Source organism: Centroberyx affinis, unplaced genomic scaffold, assembly GCF_046629955.1.
Source record: "Centroberyx affinis isolate AG114_WGS23_722 - 3 ecotype Tasmania unplaced genomic scaffold, CSIRO-AGI_Caff_v1 ptg004217l_1, whole genome shotgun sequence".
Classification (NCBI taxonomy): domain Eukaryota; kingdom Metazoa; phylum Chordata; class Actinopteri; order Beryciformes; family Berycidae; genus Centroberyx; species Centroberyx affinis.
This window is the reverse complement of record NW_027281961.1, coordinates 64243-87497: the sequence shown is the minus strand read 5'-3', so window position 1 is coordinate 87497 and position 23255 is coordinate 64243. Positions and strand designations below refer to the sequence as shown.

Here is a 23255-nt window from a genome sequence, read left to right as displayed (position 1 = left end):
AAGCTAGTTAAACGTTGCCAAATATCGTTGAAGTAGCATTAGCTGTTAAATGGGGAACAGTATTTTACTCTACTAGCTAACGTTGCCAAATATTGTTGAAGTAGCGGTTAAATGGGTAACAGTATTTTACGCTACTAACATTGCCAAATATCACTGATGTAGCATTAGCTGTTACATGCGGAACAGTATTTTACTCTACTAGCTAACGTTGCCAAATATCGTTGAAGTAGCTGTTAAATGAGGAACAGTATTTGACACTACTAACATTGACAAATATCGTTGTCGTAGCATTAGCCGTTACATGGGGAACAGTATTTGACACTACTAACATTGACAAATATCGTTGATGTAGCATTAGCCGTTAAATGGGGAACTGTATTTGATACTACTAGCATTGACAAATATCGTTGTCGTAGCATTAGCCGTTAAATGGGGAACTGTATTTGATACTACTAACATTGACAAATATCGTTGTCGTAGCATTAGCCGTTACATGGGGAACAGTATTTGACACTACTAACATTGACAAATATCGTTGATGTAGCATTAGCCGTTAAATGGGGAACTGTATTTGATACTACTAGCATTGACAAATATCGTTGTCGTAGCATTAGCCGTTAAATGGGGAACAGTATTTTACTCTACTAGCATTGACAAATATCGTTGATGTAGCATTAGCCGTTAAATGGGGAACAGTATTTTACTCTACTAGCATTGACAAATATCGTTGATGTAGCATTAGCCGTTAAATGGGGAACTGTATTTGATACTACTAACATTGACAAATATCGTTGTCGTAGCATTAGCCGTTACATGGGAAACAGTTTTTTACGCTGGGCAAATTAAATAGTGTTGGGGGCCGTGTTTCTCCCGTGGTTTTTCCAAGCTACCGGCTGTGAAATTCCGACTTTCGACTTGAATGGAATGCAGCACAAGGATTGGGTGGATGGGAATGGTAGCGGGATAAAAATACAGTGGAACTACTTAACCACAAGCTTACGCAGACCGGTTCAAATCCTTGTGTCATCCCCCCCCCCTCCCCCCCCGCACCCCCTCACACACACCTCATTTACTCACTGTTCAGGTAGCTGCAGTGAAAAGTAGTAGACAGGTTGGTCATCAAACTTTGCTTTCGTCTAGCATCTGGAGCGGATACTACAGATTATCTTACTGACCTTCTTCATGCTCACGTTTAAGCAGTTCAGACTGATGGAGGCAAGTGGACTACAACAACATGGAAGATTAGCACATTCCCAAAATGGAAGCTAGTCTTGGCCTCTGTCAACCACAAAGGAATAACCATGGACATGGAAATAAAACCAGAGCCGTCACAGGGGAGAGAGAGGGAAGGGAAGAGAAAGAGGCAAAAAACGTGGTTAAACAATGAAATCACCTGTGGGGTTGGGGTTGGGGTTGGGGGAGTAGCAGTAGAAGAAGTCGTAATGTCTCTGGATGTTGTCATCAGAGGAAAAAAAAAAAGAAGTTATTTTTGAAAAGTTCTTCTTTTTTCCAGTCAATCACTTTGCTCCCCTTGTCCTTCACTCTTTATATCCACGTCCCTCCGTCCGCTGAAGGCTGCTGCCTCGAGGTGAAGTTGCCCTTCAGAGCTGACTAGGAATCAGCCATTCCCCCCACCCACCCACCCTCACCGCAACCGTTAGTGGGTCGATTCGCTTTAAATCCCGACCCCAGATCAGATCAGCTTCGACAGGCAACTCCACCCTGCTCTGCGCCTTCCTGTTGGACGGCAGGGGGGGCGGCCCAGCGGGGAGGGGGGCAGTGGGGGTGGTTGGGTGGGGGGGGGGGGGGGGGGGGGTCACAGGGTGAGCTTGCAGTGACACAGTTCTTTGTACATCTGCCTCCTCAGCCGGGGCATATCCTGCTGGCCGAACCCGAACGGCTGCCCCAGCGCCAGACACTTGCAGTACTGGAGGATCGGTGGAGGGTAAACGAAGAGGGAGAAAAGAAAGAAGTTATTCACCTGCACTGACATCAGCTTTGTTTGGGATACATTTGCGTTCACACTGCGAGCAACTCTGCGATCAACACGTTAGTGAAAGTCCATTCATTTCCTATAGACAACTGTGAATCATATGTCTATGCTTTCTTGTTTCCCTACCAATGTGATTTTGTTTGCTTCCCAGTTCTCTACAACTTTTATTTTGAAAAACTATAGGAATCAACATCTCAAAAACGACGTTTGGAGAATAGCTGCATTCATTGTTGGGCTTGATGGATTACTGCTACCTAACCAGCGCTTACTAGCTAGTGAGGTTAACTCATCAATAGGGCTGAACAATTAATCGAAATTTGATCGAAATCGCAATATGGCCTACTGCAATTTTCAAATCGCAGGAGGCGCAATATTTGTTAAAGGTGAAATGTGTCAAAATACCATTTTAAATGAAATATTGTGGTGCTGCAGAGATGTCCTGGCCTACACATCATATTCTACAGACTTAAGAAAACATCTTTGTTTGGTACAGATCCCCGCAAAAATCACACCATAGTTATTTTAAAACGTTTTTCAATGAAAATGAGAATAATGATGTAAAAATGATCATTCCCTCTAATATCGCAAATCATATCGCAATTGCAATATCAGTCAAAATAATCGCAATTAGATATTTTTTCAGAATCGTTCAGCCCTACTCATCAATACGATGCAACGTTATGAAAGGCAATACCGAAGCAGATTTGACTTTTCAAAACTTTGTAGCTACAAATCACAACATGAACTACCGGTCAAAAGCTTGGACACATCACATTTCTCTTTATTTTTACCATTTTCCACATTTTAGAATAATAGTAAAGACATCAAAACTATGGAATAACACAAATGGAATTATGCAGTGACCAAAAAACAAAACTAAACTATCTTATATTTTAGATCAGTGATTCTCAACCTTTTTCATATCATGGACTCCTAATTTAGTCCACATTAGAGCTGCAGACCCTCATTTGATGAGATTTTGTCTCTTGGACCTAAATCTGAGAATATTTTTTATTGTTAGATATGATTTTGTCCAGAATTCCATGACTATCTGTATTGTAGGTAGAGAGACAACAGAGAAACTATGATCAAAACAGTCATTCTTCTACATTCTCTAATGGTGTTAACTTAATGTAAATGAAATAATGCTTAGGTTTAACAATTTATCAGTTTGCTGGGGACCCCTGGAACACCCTCAACGACCCCTCGTGGTCCCTGGAACCCACGTTGAGAACCACTGCTTTAGATTCTTTAAAGTAGCCGCCCTTTGCTTAGATGGAAAGGCAAAGGCTTTGGAAAGAAATTCATACATAGGATCAACTTCACTATTTATATTTGTCTAAGAAACACATTTCAAGCATTTAAGCAGAAGCCTTTAGATCAAAATGGCTTTAAGAGAATGAAAAACACAGAACATTAAATGAGGCGTCCCCAAACTTTTGACAGGCAGTGTAGATGTAATCAGAGCCTCTAGCCCCGCCCACAATCGGTCAGAATAGAGCGACACATCAACCAAGTTGACTGCAGTGTGAACGCGGGGTAAGACATGAGACACTCACCTGTAGTACAAAAGCCCCACAGTCACTGTCATTGTTCTGACGACCCACATTCTGCAACACACACACACACACACACACACACACACACACACACACACACACACACACCGTCCGCAATACATTAGCAATACACATTACATAACATACACAATCACAGTAAGACATTTTTCAACAATCTTCCAACAGATGTCGCTGTATTTGTTTTTCTTCAAATTCTGATTTTTTTTCTCATCTGTGAGCGGGGAATAATTGAGCTGAAGTTAGACATCGATACAAAGTGTCTCACCATTTTGAAAAAGCCTTTCCATCCCGTCAAAAAGTCCCGCTGGTCTTTTTTGATGGCCTCCGCTTGCAGGTACTTGAAAATGTGCTGAAAAGAAAAAAAACAAATTAACATCAGATGAAAAGGAACGACAGAGCTGACACAAAACCTGCTAAATACTGTCCGACTGCTTGTTAGGGTTATTATCATGGGATTCAATGGAGAGTTTTTGTGTCCCAGGGTCTAAATGTGGTTTCAGAGGCTGTTCCACCCTGACAAGAATAAAAAAAAATTGTGGGAAACACTGAATACTTGTAGTTTTTATGGCATGAAGATGGTCAAATGTAAACATATTCAAGATTGAAATATCGGTCTCTTCAATTTAAAAATGTTGGTTTACATTTAATTGTGTTTATATCAGCTTTAAAAAAAACCCATATAGTTTTTCAACCACTCCTGTGGTTCTGTTTTTACTTCCTGGAACTAAATGCTGTTAATAGCCAATATCTGCCTTACCTCTGCTGAATAGTTGGGAAAATAATTACTGTATTTCCTCTAATATTGGCCCAGGCCTTTATTTACCTCAACTGCAGAGGGCACCAGCCCTTTATTGGAAGCAGGCTTATATTAGAGACAGGCCTTTATTTCTAATTCCCTCTGTTTGATAAGTATATTTGCTCATATTTTAGTACGAAGTCTCCTTGTTTTCTGATCTGCTTCTGTTGGGGTTCGTTAGGCGTTTTTTTGTTACTGCAATGCATTACCGATAATTACGGTAATCGACGACGGCACGCTCCAGAGACTTCCGCCGGCCGAGCCGTCTTGTGGCATACTGCCATCTTGTGGCACTTGTACGTTACTACAAACTACAGTTACATTATATAACAGGCTCCAGGGCCCTCATTTATCAACAATGCGTAGAAAAGGTTCTAAATTCTCTCTTACGAATAAAATTTAGAATGTGCATAAGTACAAAAAAAATCGGTATTTATCAAACGTGCGTACGCACACCTGTAAGTAACCTGCCTTGATAAATACCACACGTTCTAAACCACCATCATGCTCGTGCACAGCCACTCATTAACATAAATGTACGCCCCCAATTGACCATATATGGTGACAACCTTCCCTTTAAATGCAGCAGGAAATGTCATTGATATCTCTTCTGTGCTGAACACGGCTCTGACAAAGAATGCAGGAGGAAGAATTTACAGATGCAGACACTGAATTATTAAAATTATTAAAAATTGGTAACTGAGGTTGTGGCACCACAAAGTACTTTCTGGAACATTCGATGGTAGACTGATAAACAAGCGAAAACATCCAGCCTGTCAGCAGGTGTGAGCGGCGGCATTAAACAGTTTTATCAGCAGAGCAGTGGCAGAAAAAAAAAAAAAGTTTTGACCTGAATCCAAAATAATTATAGTCAACAACAGGGACATTGCTGCAACAGGTGGAGAACAGACTGAGACCAGCCTGTCCGGTGTGGACCGGACACTCCGGACACCGGATTGTGATGGATAATTTTCATTTGAATATATTTCTCTCAGCCTGCAGGTCCTCCCTGAAGGAGAAGGTGGGGCAGAGGTCCAATAAAACTAAATCTACTGAGTCGCCCCTCATCACTTTCAGTTAAAAAGTTGGTGCGCTCTCTGAGAACGCTCCATGCGCATAATGCTCCAAATCATCCATCAAAGCAAGATGAGCCATTTTACGCACACAACTATCAATGTCTTATTGTTGCCTTTTATGATTGCCTATACCCTGAATTTCATCACCCATACTAATAATTAAAATGATGATTAATCGATTTAATTCAGTATGCTTAAATGGACTAGATAATGTAGTTGAACAATATGCACTGTCGAAATTGTATATGAATAGTATAACATGCACTTTTAGTCTCAACTACTGAAGCCTAAGGAATTTTATATTAATAATTCTGAAAATGCCTATTCATCTGATTGTCTGTTCCTGTCGTTCTTGGTGGTCTTTCATTTTCAACCGCTTGGTGCTGTGCGTACGCATGGTCAGAGCTGTGCTTAAATTTACGCACCTTCTCAAGCATAAGTACAAATTGATAAATCCGACTCTTTGCTTAGAAATGGTCGTACTCATGGTTTACACACATATTTGTACTTACGCACTCTTGATAAATGAGGGCCCAGGAGTTTACTGGTATCCACCGTTGTTTTTTCCTTTGTTTTTTTTGGGGCCTGTATTTGGGGCCGGCCTTTATTTGTTTGTGTCGACCACGGCCCCGGACATTATCAGCGACCCGGCTTTTAATTGACTACCGGCCACTATTAGAGGAAATACGGTATGACAAAAGTTGATATGTCACACGTTTATTTCAAAAGCCATTTTGGAGAGGCTGTCAAAGGCAGTTTATACCTAAGTCTTGTAGGAAAAGGGATCTTCTGACATTAAAAGTGCATTCTTTCTTGTCAAACTTTATGTCTGTTTTAGCAATCCCTTAAACGAGTGTCGAGGTTTAGACGCATCACTAAAATTAATGAACCATTCAGCCTTACAGCTGCTACAAGTTCTCATTTTGTCACTTTGAGATAATTGCCGATGAATACTTAAAGCTGGGCTAGGCAATTTGTTTTAGAACCATTTTGGTAATATTTGTTTATGATATGAAGATATAAAAATATCTTCATATCATCACGATATGATTCCACGGAAAGACGATAAATGATAATATTGAATTATCGCCCAGCCCTTCTTTTTAAAAAAAAATTCCCCAGCTTTAACATACTGTATGCTAAAGCGTTAGCATGTGCAGTAGACACAGCTAACCATCAGAGACGGAGATGATTTTGGGTCCAATCCTTTCACGGCATATTGTGTAAGGCGACCGATGGGCCAAACTGCCAAAAAGTCAGTGTAGCCCTTTAATAATGAAACATATTCATGTATATGTGTGTGTGGAATCTGGTCAAAACGTCTCATCAGATCGTTCCTGGTTACCTTACCTTTGGGCAGCGTCTGTTGAGGGTCCGCTGGGAGTCGAAGTAGGTGATGGCCCGGCGGGGGATGTCGACGCTGACCAGCGACCAGTGGACCTCCAGGTGGATGGGGATCAACAGCAGATCTTTCTGGAAGATGTCCACCTGGCGGAGGGAAGGAGAGACAGAGACATCGGGTGAAGGGAGGGGGGACGGAAGGAAGAAGTATGAAAAACCACCAAAACCACTATTCATAATGGCTGATCTGTCTCCCTGCTGCTTTCTATTGCGTCAAGTGGCATCAAAGCTGTTGCGTGCCATCCCATTCATTTCATTTCACTGCTCGTTTTTTTAAGTCAATTAATCAAACTCATGTGAGTAAAGCGAGGCCAAATTTTGCCTTGCTTGCCATCTAAATGTTGGACTTCCGATGCTAGCCTGAAACTCTGCATCAACCTTGCATTGGTGACAGTTTCATTGTTGTACTTGTCAGTCTTACATTTTTAGGTAATCCCACTACTATAATTGGAGAGCAGTTTGTGTGTGTGTGTTCCCCCAAGGAGGAGAGGAGAGGAGAGGAGACAAGGAAAGGAGACAAAGAGAGGAGGAGAGGAGAGGAGGCAAGGAGAGGAGAGGAAAGAGGAGAGGAAACAAGGAGAGGAGGGGTAGAGGAGAGGAGACAAGGACAGGAGAGGAGAGGAGAGGAGGAGGAGAGGAGAGGAGACAAGGAGAGGAGAGGAGGAGAGAAGAGATGAGACAAGGAGAGGACAGGAGGAGAGGAGAGGAAACAAGGAGGAGAGGAGAGGACAGGAGGAGAGGAGGGAGGAGAGGAAACAACGAGAGGAGAGGAGGAGAGGAGGGGAAAAGAGTGGAGAAGAGGAGAGGAGAGAGGAGACAAGGAGAGGAGAGGAGGAGAGGAGACGAGGCGAGGAGGAGAGGAGAGGACAGGAGAGGAGATGAGGAGAGGAGACAAGGAGAGGAGAGGAGACAAGGAGAGGAGAGGAGAGAGGGGACAAGGAGAGGAGAGGGGAGAGGAGGAGAGGAGAGAGGAGACAATGAGAGGAGGAGAGGAGAGGACAGGAGGAGAGGAGAGAGGAGAGGAAACAAGGAGAGGAGAGGACAGGACAGGAAGAGAGGAGAGGAGGAGAGGAGACAAGGAGAGGAGAGGAGGAGATTATAAATTCTAGTGTTTTTAATACTCGCGGTGAAACCAATTGCCGATTTGAATAAATAAAGTTGAACCTTGAAGTTTAAAGCTGCACTAGGCAATTTTGCATGTTGTGAACTCCAAATCGCAGCACTTCAGTATCTAGAAATCCTGTAACGTGATGTCTGTAACCACAGCCCCGGCCTGTCTGTGATGTTTTATATCAAAGGATATCAAAAGGACGAAGAGTGGCAACAGATCTAAAGTTGGTGAGTCCAGCTTTCTCAGGATGGAGCACTTGCTAGCGGATTTCACTCGAGTTTCAATTCGCCACTTCCTGTGTGCGGAAAATTTGCCACCAGTGACCATACGGACACCGGAATTTAATTTGGGCAGATCGGGTGAATCTACGGCGTTTCACTTAGCGGGGTGGAGCAGTCTTCTCTGTTGCAGCCCCACTGTGATACAGGCTGATAAGACAGCTGGATTTTTATATGAACATCTTGCCGAGTGCAGCTTTAACTTGAAAATCCTCTCAATCGCCTGACTTGAAAAACCGACTGAAAGAGTGAGGAGGGTGAGGGGGGGAATCCGACGATCTGACATCGACTTACATTTTTCGTCCACCGCTTGACTCCTTCGTAGCCTTTTGTCCTTAGCTTATCATAAAAGAAGCTGTTGAAAAAGTGAACCTGAAGAAGAGAACAGGGAAAACTAAGATTCTGGCATACAGGGAAAAAAAATACACTAATTGTTGCCATCAAGGAATATAAATATTGATCTAAGTCAGTGGTTCTCAACGTGGGGCCCGGGGACCACCAGGGGTCCTTGAGGGGGTTCCAGGGGGTCCCCAGCAAATTGAAGAATTGTTAAACTTCACCATTTTTTCATTTACAAGAAGTTAACGCAATTAGAGAATGTAGAAGAATGACTGTTTTGATCATAGTTTCTCTGTTATCTCTCTACCTACAATACAGACAGTCATGGAATTCTGGACAAAATCTTATCAAATGGGGGTCCATGGCTCTAATGTGGACTAAATTAGGGTCCTTGATATGAAAAAGGTTGAGAATCACTGATCTAAGTGATCATTTTATGGATATGTAGTGAGACATGAAACAAGGCAGGCAGATAAATCATTGTTGTTAGGAGAAAACGTTGGTGTTTTTCATATTTTTACTTTGACTGAAAGACTACATATTGCTCTATCAAAGGTCCTCAATCAGGGCTTGACAGTAACAATTGGGCCACTATCAGCCATTTCATGCTGTCTGGTTGCCCCTGTTGGCAACCACTTCCATTAAAAAACTGTGTTTATCGAATCTTTCCGGCATTTTGACTTCATGCAGGCAAAGTTTCCAGACAGAAATTTACAAATCTGACAAGCTGAAATCCTTGAACCCTTTTCTGAAGTAAAACAGAAGTAAAACATAGTGTGAAAATATTTGCAATAAAGTATAAAATCTCACCTTTTGTGTGGCTTCTCCCAATAAAAACAAGTGTGGGAAGCCACACAAAGGTGAGATTTTTTTTACTTCATTGCAAATATTTTCACAGGGTTCAAGGATTTCAGAAAGCTTATCAGATGGGCAAAATTCAGTCTGGAAACCTTGCCTACATGAAGTGCCGCAACGATCTTTTCCGCAAATTTCTTAATGTAACGCCTTGGGACTGGCACCCACGCAGTGTAGTGTCAGTCCCACTGGGGCAAAGGGGCTTATAAATATAATAAAATATGGTAATATAATACTGTGATTTCGCAAAATTGCTTTGCAAGCAAATATTATTTAAATATATTATTTGACCTTTTATTTAACAGTCTTTTATTTTATTTAACCGAGTCCTATATGCCATTAAAATATGGCAAGCATATTGTCAATTTCAACAACCAAAAGATGATGGCTGATTGCCAGCCTGACAACCACTTCTAAAAGTTGGAGTCGGGCCCTGTCAATGCAAAGGCTTTTTTTCTTGATTATTGTGTTGACATTTTGGAGCTACAAGGTTTTCACCAGACAGCTGCAATGGACAATATTTTGATCTTGTTAGGGAGGATTATTAGCGGGCCATGGGCATTTTTCTTATTCCCTTACCTTTTCCGGTACAGAGTCCATGACCAGGTCACCATACATGTTCATGACCTGAACAAGACAGATACTATCAACAAAGATGCCAAATGCAAAGATGCATGTTCAAAATGAATACCATCCTTTTAATGATGATGTAGTGATTAGATATGGTGGGAATTACACTGTTTAGTTTCTTCTGTACTAGAGGGGTTATAATTAATACCTTTGTCCACAACGAGCACCTCTGCCATCTAATGAAAAGTAGCATGTCAAAATAAAGGCCATTCATTTCTGCATTTGTTAGCACTGGCTATGCTCTGACAAATGTTGTCTAAGACCAACAACTCGGCAAAAAAAGCTGAAAACTGCACTGATCCTAGCATGAGGAAGTCTTTCTTTTTCATGGAATGTATTTCTCCAGCGCCTTTATTATAGCTGGATGAAAAAAAAAAAAAACACTAACTACTATTCCAATTCTTTTCCTATCACTTCACTTTTACATGATCGTTCTATGGTCACAGGAACATTATTAATTTTGGTTGCTTGCAACGTTTTTAGTGATCTAGAGGTTAAAACTTATTTAACTGATGTGGATACTCTGGATAAGAGCATAAGTTAAACATCTTAAATGTAAATATTATAAAGGATGGGCAGTAGACATTGTACAGAGTCTGTGTTTGTTGGGTTCTTGAATGAACACTTAACAGAGAGTCAGTACAGTTGTACCTGGTCATTGAGCCAGTTCTGTCCATACAGAGTGCTCAGGTCGTCCATGGTCAGCACGTGGCGTTTGTAGTTGACTCTGAACGTTCGCACCAGGGCCGTCCCTGACGAACGCTGGAAGGACTGAATTAGGTGCTGCACCACGGCTTTCCTAAGGGGGAACAAATGACGGAAAATTTATCAGTTATTTATCAGATCAAAAAACGGACCAATTTATCAGTTATTGTCCCCCACCAAAGGGGGAACTATGCATCGGTCTCCGTCCGTCCGTCCGTTAGTTAGTCAAACTGTAACGTTGACTTTGTGACAATGAATGGGGACTCAGTGGTAAAGCAGGTCATACAGTTAGTTATCATACAATGTGGGGGACAATTAATGGGGACTCAGTGGTAAAGCAATACAGTTAAAGTTATCATAGGTAACATAATAGTCTATACAAGCTACACTTATATCATATTAGCACTTACCTACTGGTGTTGTTATATTGTATTATAAATTGTATTGTAGTGTACATTGTGTAATGTGCGGATTGTATTTTTTGCGTATTGTAGTTCTTATATTTTGTACTGCATTGAGTAAAAACAGGACAATTACAGTTACTACATTTCAAGATATAACTTGTAAGCCTAATTCTGAGGAGAGTAGGCAACAGAAATATATGGTCAATCTGTCCTTTCATTGTCCCATACCAAAATGCTTATACAATTTCACTCATATTTCAAGTTCACTCAGCAATCACTGACTGACCCAAGGGTGGAACTACATCACTGGTGGGGGACAACATGTTTACTATTTGCTTGTTTACTTTTAGAGTTAAGTCGTAGTAGTGCCACTTGAGATGAAAAATCTCAAATGAGTGACTGAATAAATAACTGGTGCCGTTTTCTTTGCCATACTCCAAGCATTCTATCCCTGTTTTTATGCTCATTCTATGTCTATTTTCATGTGAAGATGCATTCTATGTATTCTATTCTACTCTTTATCTTATTTTCACTATTATCAAGTTTTATGTGAAGCACTTGGTGCATGTAATTTCTTTGTTGTAAAGCACTTTGAGCTGCATTTCTTGTATGAAAGGTGCTATACAAATAAAGTTTATTATTATTATTATTATTATTATTATCAGGAACACTACTTGATTAAATAAAGGTGTCTAATCTAGCCTAGTTTTTTGGGTGATTCTTTCATTGATTTATAATATCTGTCTATTGGGTCATTCCTTGGGGATACACAGGGAAGGGTCATCCTTTGAGCTGCTATAATTTAAATGCATCTATTAGCATTAAGAAGGCTGATTTCTTTTGCTCCCAATATCTGAGCAGAACATGTGGCAAGTGTTTAAAGCCTTTTCACTTGGTCTAAAATTAGAAGCGGCGGCTCATAAAAAGGAATGTGTTATGAGCGTGCCAGAGCGGATGGGTAGCATTTACATTATACCTGGAAGAGCAGCCAGTGTTTTACTAATGCTCATTTGAAGGGAACCCTACATGGTGTTGAAGAGAACTGATGCCACCGTACCACTGGGCTTCAACCTACAGCCTTATCCTCACTCTGGGAACAGGATTAAATACAAACACCATGATACACACTATAGGCTGGTTTCGTGGACAGGGATTAAAGGTCCCATATCGTGTACAACAGGATTCCCCTTGCCTCTGTGATTATAAAGGAGTTGGATGTGCTATCTAAACATTGTGAAAGTATCAAAACGCACGGTAGCCAACTACCATATTTCCTCTAATATTGGCCTGGGCCTTTATCTACCTCAACTGCAGAGGGCACCAGGCCTTTATTGGAAGCAGGCTTATATTAGAGCCAGGCCTTTATTTCTAATTCCCTCTGTTTGATAAGTATATTTGCTCATATTTTAGTATGAAGCCTCCTTGTTTTCTGATCTGCTTCTGTTGGGGCTCGTTAGGTAGCCGTTTTTTTGTTACTGCGATGCATTACTGATAATTACGGTAATCGACGACGGCACGCTCCAGAGACTTCCGCCGGCCGAGCCGTCTTGTGGCATACTGCCATCTTGTGGCACTTGTACGTTACTACAAACTACAGTTACATTATATAACAGGCACCAGGAGTTTACCGGTATCCACCGTTGTTTTTTCCTTTGTTTTTTTCCCAGGCCTGTATTTGGGGCCGACCTTTATTTGTTCGTGTCGACCACGGCCCTGGCCATTATCGGAGATCCGGCTTTTAATGGACTACCGGCCACTATTAGAGGAAATACAGTAAATCCACACAATCCATATTAGAAAAGCGAGCCTCTAAACGAGCCGTTTGGACTTCCGTAACTTTGTGACGTCACAAAGGTTCGCTCATTATCATTTTTGTCAGAAATAATAGTTTAACAAAGTGTTTTTTTCAAAGCGGTTGTCATTGTTTATTACCGTTGAGTTTTCCCTGCCTCTCGCTGTCTGCAGCTTCCGTGTCTGCGGCGTCTCACGTTTCACTCTTGAAACGGTTAGCCAATCAGAACAGAGGGGTCATTAATATTAATGTGCCTTGAAGACGGGGACAGAAACAGCCTGTTCTTGGCAAGGCTCAGAGAGATGCTGGAAAATGAACGTGTAAAAATGGATTGAGAGTGTTTTTGGTACATGACACCACACACACAGCTTTGAATGGACAGAAAGACATAAAATAAAACAGTGGAAAGTGGAGAATATGGGACCTTTAAGCCTCGGCCTAGACTTAAGACAAAATTCAATGGACATATCCATTGAAAAAGTCCTTAGTCTAGGACTAGGCTTAATCCCTGTCCGCGAAACCAGCCTATAGTGTGTATCAGTTAGTGTTCAACGGATATGGGTTTGTTAAGGGCGATACTGATAGATACGGATTGAAGCTGCCAATAGCTGATATTTTATAATGATATTCAATATGTACGGACACAGACAACCAGTTTTGGTATTGTAGTATTGATCAATTCTACAATAAATATGTAATCAATCAAGCTACATCATATCGGATGTGTACGACACTGACTGGACCATATTCCATTTCAGCACAATATATCGGCAAATCATTTTATTGGTCCAGCTCTAGAGTCAAAAAAGACAATCAACCAAATATTGTGTACTGTATTGTGTGTGTGTGTGTGTGTGTGTGTCCAACCTGTGTGGCTGTGAGAAGCTCTCGTTGAAGATGTCCTGAAGCTTCTCCACTATATCGTCTACATGGATGGGGATCAAACTGCCATACTGCTGTAAAGACTCTTCCAAAATACCTGGAGACAACATTATGTAATAAATACAGGAGACTAAGAAGATACGAACAACTCCACAGCTTCAGGACAAGCTGTTCATTAGGTTACAGTACTCAGTATATATTCCTGGATATCACTAAGAAAAAACAAAAAACAAAAAAAAAACATATAGAGTAATAGGCCTATAGGCAAACACTGTGTCTGTGCTTTCAATTGGAAATGCCAACGATATTCCTGAATTCCTACGTTTTTGTTCTAAAAACAGGGTACGGGCTGGAAAGTGAGTTTTGAAAGCCAGCAATCTCCGCATCTGATTAAGTAATCGATGAGTCATTGGTATTGATCAACGACCCTATCAACCCCCGCAGATATATTATGGTCATATTGTGCTATGGGAAATTAAAAATCATACTTATTGACCCTTTAAAATGAGGGCTACAGCGGCAAAAAAGTAACCCTAAAGTTACTCCAAACAGCGCATGCAGCATAATCCAAGTGTTTTCGATATTCAATAATATTGAATATCATGATATTTTTCCGCGGTATCTAATATCGCTAATAATTCTCATTATTAGCCAAGAAAATGGATGTGATGTAATTTAGAAGAAACAACTAAAAGGAAAAAAAAAAACCGCCCCCATCCCAATAATATCGTATATATCAGTGAGTCTCAACCTTTTTCATATCAAGGACCTCTCATTTAGTCCACATTAAGGCCACGGACCCCCATTTTTTCTCTTGGACCCAATTCTGAGAATATTTTTTATTGCTAGATATGATTTTGTCCAGAATTCCATGACTATCTGTAGTGTAGGTAGAGGTAACTTCTTAAAAATGAAATAATGGTAATTCAGCAATTTTCTGGGGACCCCCTGGAACCCTTGCAAGGACCCCTGGTGGTCCCCGGACCCCACGTTCAGAAGCAGCGGTATATATCATAGGGTTGTCGCGGTGGGTTAGGCATACGGTCTTGGAGTCCACACCGGTGGCATTAGCCCCACACCGGGAATACCGTTATTTTGTATTTTGTAAAAAAAAAAAAAAAATTCATATTCAGAGTTTCCATGTTCAAGTTAGGCTACTAAATGATAAATGGACATACTATATAACAACACACTGATTGCTAATATCTGATCACCAATATGACAGATTAGGATGAATAGGATTAATTATTTGTCCTTACCTAGTGACAGTAATGTGTCCAGTACAATCCAATGGGAGCCTAAAGAAGGGCAATATGCCAGAATCTGACCTGCACTCACATTAACTCCCTGAGTGTTGAGCAGTGTTAGAAATCTCTGACTGAAAAGTGTTACAAATGCCATTAAGAGAGGAATTCCCTTGGAGAGGAATTTTAAATTTCACTTTCATTGTAGTGACCTGACTTTGATAGCGTTTAGACCCTCTAGTGGCGACAGGCGGTATAACCGGTATGGCCGGCGTTGGGGAGGGAAACGACACCGGTGTCAAAATGGCACCACCGTGACCGTAACTCTGATATATCACAATATTTTGGCGGGAGACCAACAATCTAATATGATATACTGCCTGTTAATTATTGTGTCATTATACAAATATTTATGGAGCTCAACTGAAAAGTATATTTAGTCACACATTAACATATTGCTCAAAGAATGGAAAATAAAGAAAGGAGTGGGGAAGAGATGGATTCAAAGTGGAACAGATTAGATTTACATGATGACACACACATCTTGTGATCCATAGTTGGGAGAAGTAACAACCGCACAACCGAGTTTGTTATCCATACCGGTCACACAGCTCATGTGTTCTTCTGTGAGGGCGAGCTCCACTGGTTTGTCCTCCACTTCCCTCCTCCTCCTCTCCTCCTGGCTGTCTGCAGAGCAACCGTTCATATGCTCATCTGCAGAGGAGAAACACAACACAACTGTTATCCTGTGCAGACTAGGAGATGCCACACTGTGAAATGTGATGGGAGGTAGAATCCTGTTCTGTTAAAGCAGAACTCTGGCCATGTTCAACCTGGACTCTAGTTTCCCCATCTTTTTCCATCATACTACCAACATACAATTCTGACCAAAATCTTACCAAATGCATCGCTCAGTGTTTCCCCTACCATTGCCTTGCCGGTTTCAGTTGGTATAAGAAAATGTAAAAATGGAATTCTTTTGTAAAAAAAAAAGGCTACCTAACGAACCCCAACAGAAGCAGATCAGAAAACAAGGAGGCTTCGTACTAAAATATGAGCAAATATACTTATCAAACAGAGGGAATTAGAAATAAAGGCCTGTCTCTAATATAAGCCTGCTTCCAATAAAGGCCTGGTACCCTCTGCAGTTGAGGTAAATAAAGGCCCGGGCCAATATTAGAGGAAATATGGTAGTTTTTTTTCTTTGAATGGTGTAACATGACACTTTCCCTCCCAATAAGAAAAATGTGCAGACATTATGCGTAGTATGAGTTTCCTATCTGCCATTTCTGTTTAATATTCCAGGGGGAAATAAACTTGAGTTTGTTGTAGCTTCACCAAAGTATAACTGTAAAGATTAAAGGAATAGTTCACCCAAAAATGAAAATCCTGTCATCATCTCCTCCCCCTCATGCCAAATGAAACACAGGTGAAATTTGTTAGTCCATATAACACACAGGGAGGCTGCAGCACAACTTGGTAGCAGCCTTCTCCAAAACAACTGAAGTCAATGGGGACCTGTTCTTTAGAGTTCCAAAACAAAAACAGCCAAACAATCACACTGTGAATAGAAAGACCTATACACCATTATTTGTTGCAAATCAGTCAGCTGTAGTTCAGATTTGCACTAAATGATGGTGTAAATATACTGTAGGTCTTTTTGGAACTCTGAAGAACTGGTCCCCACTGACTTCAGTTGTTTTGGAGAAGGCTGCTATGGAGTTGTGCTGCAGCCTCCCTGTGTGTTATATGGACAAACTTCACCTGAGTTTCACCTGGCATGAGGGTGAGGAGATGATGACAGAATTTTCATTTTTGGGTGAACTATTCCTTTAAGCCCATCACAGATTCCCAATGTATTCGTCCAACCCTGTTGTGACATCTAAATCTTACCACCTCTCTCAGACTCGGTGAACCGCTCGTCCTCGTCCTCCTCGTCCTCTTCGTCGTCGGTGTACGGTGATCGCCGGTACCTCTTGATCCTCCTCTGCTTGCTGTACAGGTTGTACCTCTGCCCTCTCCTGGCCCACCGGTGCCCTAGGGTGCCCACCCACTGGGCCCGCTGGCGCCAGCTCTTCCAGTGCTGGGTGAGCCGGAACCGAAGGCCGCCGTGGGACCGCAACCGCTGCCAGCGCCTGAGCCTCCAGAGGGCCCTGACCCCGCCGAACCGGGACGCCACCGGGAACCGGGACCGAGGCGAGTCCCCCGCTTCGGCCCGGGAGTCAGTATCGTCCATGTTGATGTCGCCTTCGTCGCCTTCTTCCTTCTGCTGTGGTCCGTGGGGTTGGTGGTGTTGTTGTAGGTGGGGGTGCTGGCTGGACTGGGACGGAAAGTCAGGGACCTCCCACTCCACCTCCGCCTCATCTCCTTCCCCCTCCTCCTCCTCTTCTTCTTCTTCCTCCTCCTCCTCCTCTTCCTCCTCCTCCTCCTCTTCTTCATCATCCCAACCCTCAAACTCCCCCTCTCCGTCCAGATTGTTCTCGGCCTCCTCGTCGCCTATCGCTTCGATCCCGCCCATCCCGTCCTCCTCCTCGTCGTCCACATACTCGCCCGTCCAGACCTTCTCTTTCTGCCCCAGTTTGAGGTGCATGGGGCTGGGCACACTGTGGCCTGACGCTGGGTCTATGAGGTGGTCCCCAGGGATCCCACCTAGACACAAACATGCGATGTACACATTAACTGGCAGACGGAGCAGATCGGTGGTGTCACACCATGTGCCGTCGTGAGCCAACAGTCAGGTTTTCATTCCGACCAAACACTGCAGCAGCACATTTCACTAATGAACACACCTTCAACCTGACGGGAGGAGCTAAAAGGTGAAGCTTGTAGCTGCTTGTAGTGTTTGGTTGGAATAAAACCCTGCAGACTAGCTTTGATGGCACAAGGTTGAGAAACACAAGATTAGATAAAACAGATAGACACATTCGATGATTAAAATGTCAGATTAAAAACAGGTCTTCATAGATCAGTCATCAGTATAATAAACAACTTTACCTAGTTGTGAAAGAGCAGCACCTTTGTGGGACACTGACTCTTAAGACAAGGCACCACAGGTGAAAAATTGGTCAATTTTGAGATGGTATATTTTGCTTGTATTAATACTGTTGTTTCATTAGGGCTGGGCGATAATTCAATATTATCATTTATCGTCTTTCAGTGGAATCATATTGTGATGATATGAAGATATTTTAATATTGTGACACACATTTCTGCTGTCTGAATTGATGATGACAAGCAAATTTTACTTAAAAACTCTCATAAAATGAAGTATGGTAGGAATATTATTTGAATATTTCTGTTTTGTTTGACATCACACCTAACATTACCATTCGGTTCAATGAGATGAACATTCATTTGATTATTTAACGTGATTTTGCATACATGAACCATATTGTGATATATATTGATAGAGAAAAATCCTTATGATCATGATGATATTGATTTCAACCATATCGCCCAGCCCTATGTTTCATATATAAAACAATCATCAAAAACAACAAATAGAAATCATTTCTTCTGAGTATATTATGTGCTATATGTGTCATGTATCAGGGATCTAAGTCTGATGTTTAGTTGTTGTGGCCACTGTGTATTGTTGAATTTGTCTGTGTTTGTGTTTAAAAGCATAATAAAAATATTGTTTAAAAAAAAAAAAAAAAAGTTAATTCCGTTATTTTCAAACTGGGCCTAATTTTCCTAGGTTTTGCCATCATGCTAATCGATTCTGATCAGACTTTCGTCAATTACTTTAACGAGCTACCTCTCAGTTTGCAGGGAGTAATGCTTTTCAATACGATCCAAAGGGGCCAATCAAAACTCAAACAGCCGAACCCAAAAGGTGATGAAATGGAGAAAAGAAAGCAAATCTTAGCATTTGTGAAGCTGTAACCAGCAAACGTTTGAAATTTTTACTGGATAAATGACTCAAACAATTGATTAGCAAAATTCTAAATTGATTCATTTTCTTTCAACTGACTAATCGTTTCAGATTGAATAATGATCACACAACATTTCAGTTATAATAAAGCACTTGATACTTTTTTAACATTGCTCAGACATGTCTTTGTTTACGTATTCTGACATGATCGCATCATGTTTTTCTCGTTGCCCACATCCAAAATCATTTGAATTTATTAATTTAAAATCGTCCATGAACAAACTGCGGGAGATATTGCTCGCTTTTCGGCAAGTTCGGTTGATTGTATTAGTGTGAACATAACTGACCAATTTTATTTTTCTACATTGCCGACATCGGTGGATTCCCTGCTATGTTTACCGCTTGTGTTGACGCACTTCTGCACTTCTTGATGCCAAGTGGGAGACATCCAAGCCTGCAAAAACTTCCCTAGATATACTACTGACAATTACCAGTAAGACGTGAGCGATTTTACCCCAATCAGCAGGTCATATTTACAGTAAGTTCAATATGACATGAACTCGCCATCAGAGTACTTGAACTTTTTACTTGCTAACTAGCTAAACTAACATATTTCAGACCATGGATAATGGGAAAATCGCAAACAGAGGTATGTAGCGCTACAGTGGACAAAATTTTGATCAGTATCAATTCGCTTGATGGCAAAAAAATACAAAGTTGTTAGCAAAATTTATTTATCATATTGTCTTTTGCCCAAGGAAACCAGATTCAACATTCCAAATCGTGAATACTGATTTCTCCATTGGTTCCTTTCTTTTTCCTTATTCCCAATAGGGCTGAACAATTAATCAAAATTTGATCGAAGTCGCAATATGGCCCACTGCAATTTTCAAATCGCAGGAGGTGCAATATTTGTTAAAGGTGAAATGTGTCAAAATACCATTTTAAATTAAATATTGTGGTGCTGCAGAGATGTCCTGGCCTACACATCATATTCTACAGACTTAAGAAAACATCTTTGTTTGGTACAGATCCCCGCAAAAATCACGTCATAATCATTTTAATACGTTTTTCAATTAAAATGAGAATAATGATGTAAAAGTCATCATTCCCTCCAATATCGCAAATTATATCGCAATTGTAATATCAGTCAAAATAATTTCAATTAGATATTTTTTCAAAATCTTTCAGCCCTAGTTCCTAGCTTGTAGGTGGTGTATACGTCTGTGTGTTGAAGTGGTCCAACTCAATTAAAACTATGAAAAAAAAAAAACACAGACGCCCGCCAGATTTTCTTTTTTGAACATAATATTCTGCTCCCCATGCAACAGCTTATGTTATGTCAGTATATCTTGTAACAGTAGACAGCTAGCACAAAATGTTAGCAACTGAAAGTGTAACTTTTTGCTCCCAAGTTCAAATAAACTGCTACACACTAAGGCTGAACGATATTGACAAAAAAACTCTTATTGCGGTTATTTCAGACAATATTGCTGCAATTGATATCATGTATCATGATATCAAGTTTTTCTTCTCATAGATTTCTTAGAACTTGAAAATAGTTTAAAGAAAAGATTTTGTAAAAAAAACAAAACAATGGTGCACTTGATTCATGGACCAAGGATTACCTGGAGCTCTGTTTAGAAATCCATGTTGGCTGCCTCTCTCTCTTAAGCAATTAATTGCAGTCTCATTGCAGTTCATACTGCGATTTTGATTTTCTTTATGATTAATTGTTCATCTCTACCACAAACACGCTTGGTATGAATGCATCCCTGGTGCACAAGGTATGACCAGGCTCATCATACCAGCGCCTTCAGCATCAGTCATGATAAAACAACTCTGCCCGTTATGTAAAGCCATCAGTGGTCAGGAGAAGAAAAGCCCACCTCCTCCGGCGTCTTCCTGCCCCACAGCGGTCAGGCCCAGGTCTCCCTGCCAGCGGTTCTGGGCCAGGCTACCGCCGCTGTCTCGCATTATCCACGGACACCCCACGACCTGCGCCAGCTCGTCGCCTACAAAACAACCAGCACATGTTACAGGACATCACTTAACGAAAGAAAAGGTCAGGTGAGGAGCAATTAAAGGAATAGTTCAGCCAAAAATGTAAATGCTGTCATCATCTCCTCCCCCTCATGCCAGTTGAAACACAGGTGAAGTTTGTCCATATAACACACAGGGAGGCTGCAGCACAACTCCATAGCAGCCTTCTCCAAAACAACTGAAGTCAGTGGGGACCAGTTCTTCAGAGTTCCAAAAAGACCTACAGTATATTTACACCATCATTTAGTGCAAATCTGAACTACAGCTGATTGATTTGCAACAAATAATGGTGTATAGGTCTTTCTATTCACAGTGTGATTGTTTGGCTGTTTTTGTTTTGGAGCTCTAAAGAACAGGTCCCCATTGACTTCAGTTGTTTTGGAGAAGGCTGCTACCAAGTTGTGCTGCAGCCTCCCTGTGTGTTATATGGACTAACAAATTTCACCTGTGTGTCATTTGGCATGAGGGGGAGTAGATGATGACACAATTTTCATTTTAGGGTGAACTATTCCTTTAAACCTTACTGAAGCTATAGCTAGTACTGCTGTTGCAATGGGCACAACTGGTGGGCAATGGCAGCGTTTTGTCGAGAAATAAATAATGGTGAGTACTTCTGTGTGGTTCACACTGGAAGTAACGTTACAACAACGGAGTGTTCTTCACTTCACTACAACATATTGTTATTATAATGGAGAGCAATAGAAGCCCTTGCTCTTGCCTTTACTAAAGTGAACACAAGAACAAGACAATTAGCCAGCGACGGTCCCCATCCAGAATAGATAGATGTTCTAGCGCCATGTCCACCCTGCTGCTCCAGATGTAGACACAGAGAAGGTGATCACGGTCAGTATTCTTGTTGCCATGTGCAACTGGACGGCGAGTTGCTCTTCGTGTTATGTAGCTTAGCCGGCTAGCTAGGCTGAGTGTATTCACTGGCATTGCTCTATATGCCCAGGGACTGCAAGGACGCCCTACAAGAAGAATAGTGCGAGTATTTATCGACACGCGTTGCCGATTTGATGAGGCGTTAGCCAATGCGACAATAATGCCTGATGAAAGCAGATTTTCTGTTATCAAAAACATTGTCCCCGCTGCAGGAAATAGTCATAGCCAAGGCTAGCTTGTTGCACACAACAGCGTGTGGCTAGTTAGCATCACCGCTTCAGTTTGAGCACTGAAGCCTAAATTAAATTCACACATTCATGACTAACTGTGCGTTAGCAGTTAACACAAATCTGTTGCACTAGCGTTGATGGTCATTTTAAATAGCTAGAAATGCCGCAAAGGTGTCCGTTCGGCTAGCCATGCTCGCATATTAGCTAGTTAGCCATAAGCTAAACGCTAGCTAACAAGAACACATAAGCGACAGCAAAATAAAACGGGTTGTCGGCCTATTGCATTTTCTATATAGGTATTGCAGATTCTTACTTACCGTTAACCTGCAGTTTTATATGAATAGGTTTCCAAAGTGCAATTGAATGTTGGGCGTGTTTTTAATTTTGTAAAGGGATCGAGCCAAAACAGATGCTAATTTTTGCTAAACCTCATTCAATGAAGTCAGGTGTTGAACAGCCAGATGTCACCTCCTAACTTTGCGCTCCTTCAGGTCTTCCGGTTCGGAGAAAATCACAAATATTTAGCAGGAACGGTGAGTCACAGAGTCAGCGGCATGTGTGTGTTAGAGATATAGAGTCTATTTCATTTTAAAGTGGTCTGCGAAAGAAATAAAGGACGTGCAGAGCCGGATCACTGCAGCTTTTTCGCTGTCATGTTAACCACAACAAATCCGTCGCGCGGCAATTGCGTCATCTTTACAGCCAGTGGTTCAGAACAGCGTTTTATTTTTACAGGTGTGTAGTATTTTGCTATAGACTTTGTTTAGTAACAATGAAAAGTTATCTATGCAGTCCAATTTAGCATAACAGTTGTGCGGTGCCATATATGCCAACAGTACCTATTGTGGCTAAAACAATGGTCCATATCATGGTATTTGTTAATGACATCAAATATTAATCTGGATTCTCTATTATTGGGTTTGATGGGTAAAATAAAAAAAATAGTTTAAAGCTGCGCTGGCCAGACTCTCCTCCGATTTTTTCAGAATAAAAGCGTCATTTCTACAAATCCACAACACTGACATATTGACTAAAAAACTTAATTTTTCACAAAACCAACCAAATAATTAAGCAACACAATGCAACTATACAATCTGCACACTGTCTATGATAATAATTGTTGGGCTACAAAAT

The 23255-nt window shown here is 41.2% G+C and overlaps 1 protein-coding gene across 3 annotated transcripts; it reads right to left on the bottom strand.

The window, feature by feature from the left end:
• Positions 1-1758: 1758 nt before the first annotated feature.
• On the bottom strand, positions 1759-22768 carry LOC139664288 (sentrin-specific protease 3-like). Of its 3 annotated transcripts, none has more exons than XM_071543067.1 (12): positions 22439-22768; positions 20853-20978; positions 16980-17735; positions 15687-15800; positions 13828-13939; positions 10711-10858; positions 10009-10056; positions 8530-8607; positions 6796-6933; positions 3839-3922; positions 3553-3603; positions 1759-1927 (listed from the first exon to the last, which is right to left on the bottom strand). In XM_071543067.1, exons 2-12 carry the CDS (start codon positions 20938-20940, stop codon positions 1817-1819), a joined length of 1728 nt encoding a protein of 575 aa, XP_071399168.1. In that variant the 5' UTR covers positions 20941-20978; positions 22439-22768; the 3' UTR covers positions 1759-1816. The 3 variants fall into 3 exon arrangements, with proteins under 3 accessions (XP_071399168.1, XP_071399169.1, XP_071399170.1); XM_071543068.1 differs by having other exon boundaries at positions 16983-17735; XM_071543069.1 differs by lacking the exon at positions 10009-10056.
• Between the last annotated feature and the right edge of the window lie 487 nt (positions 22769-23255).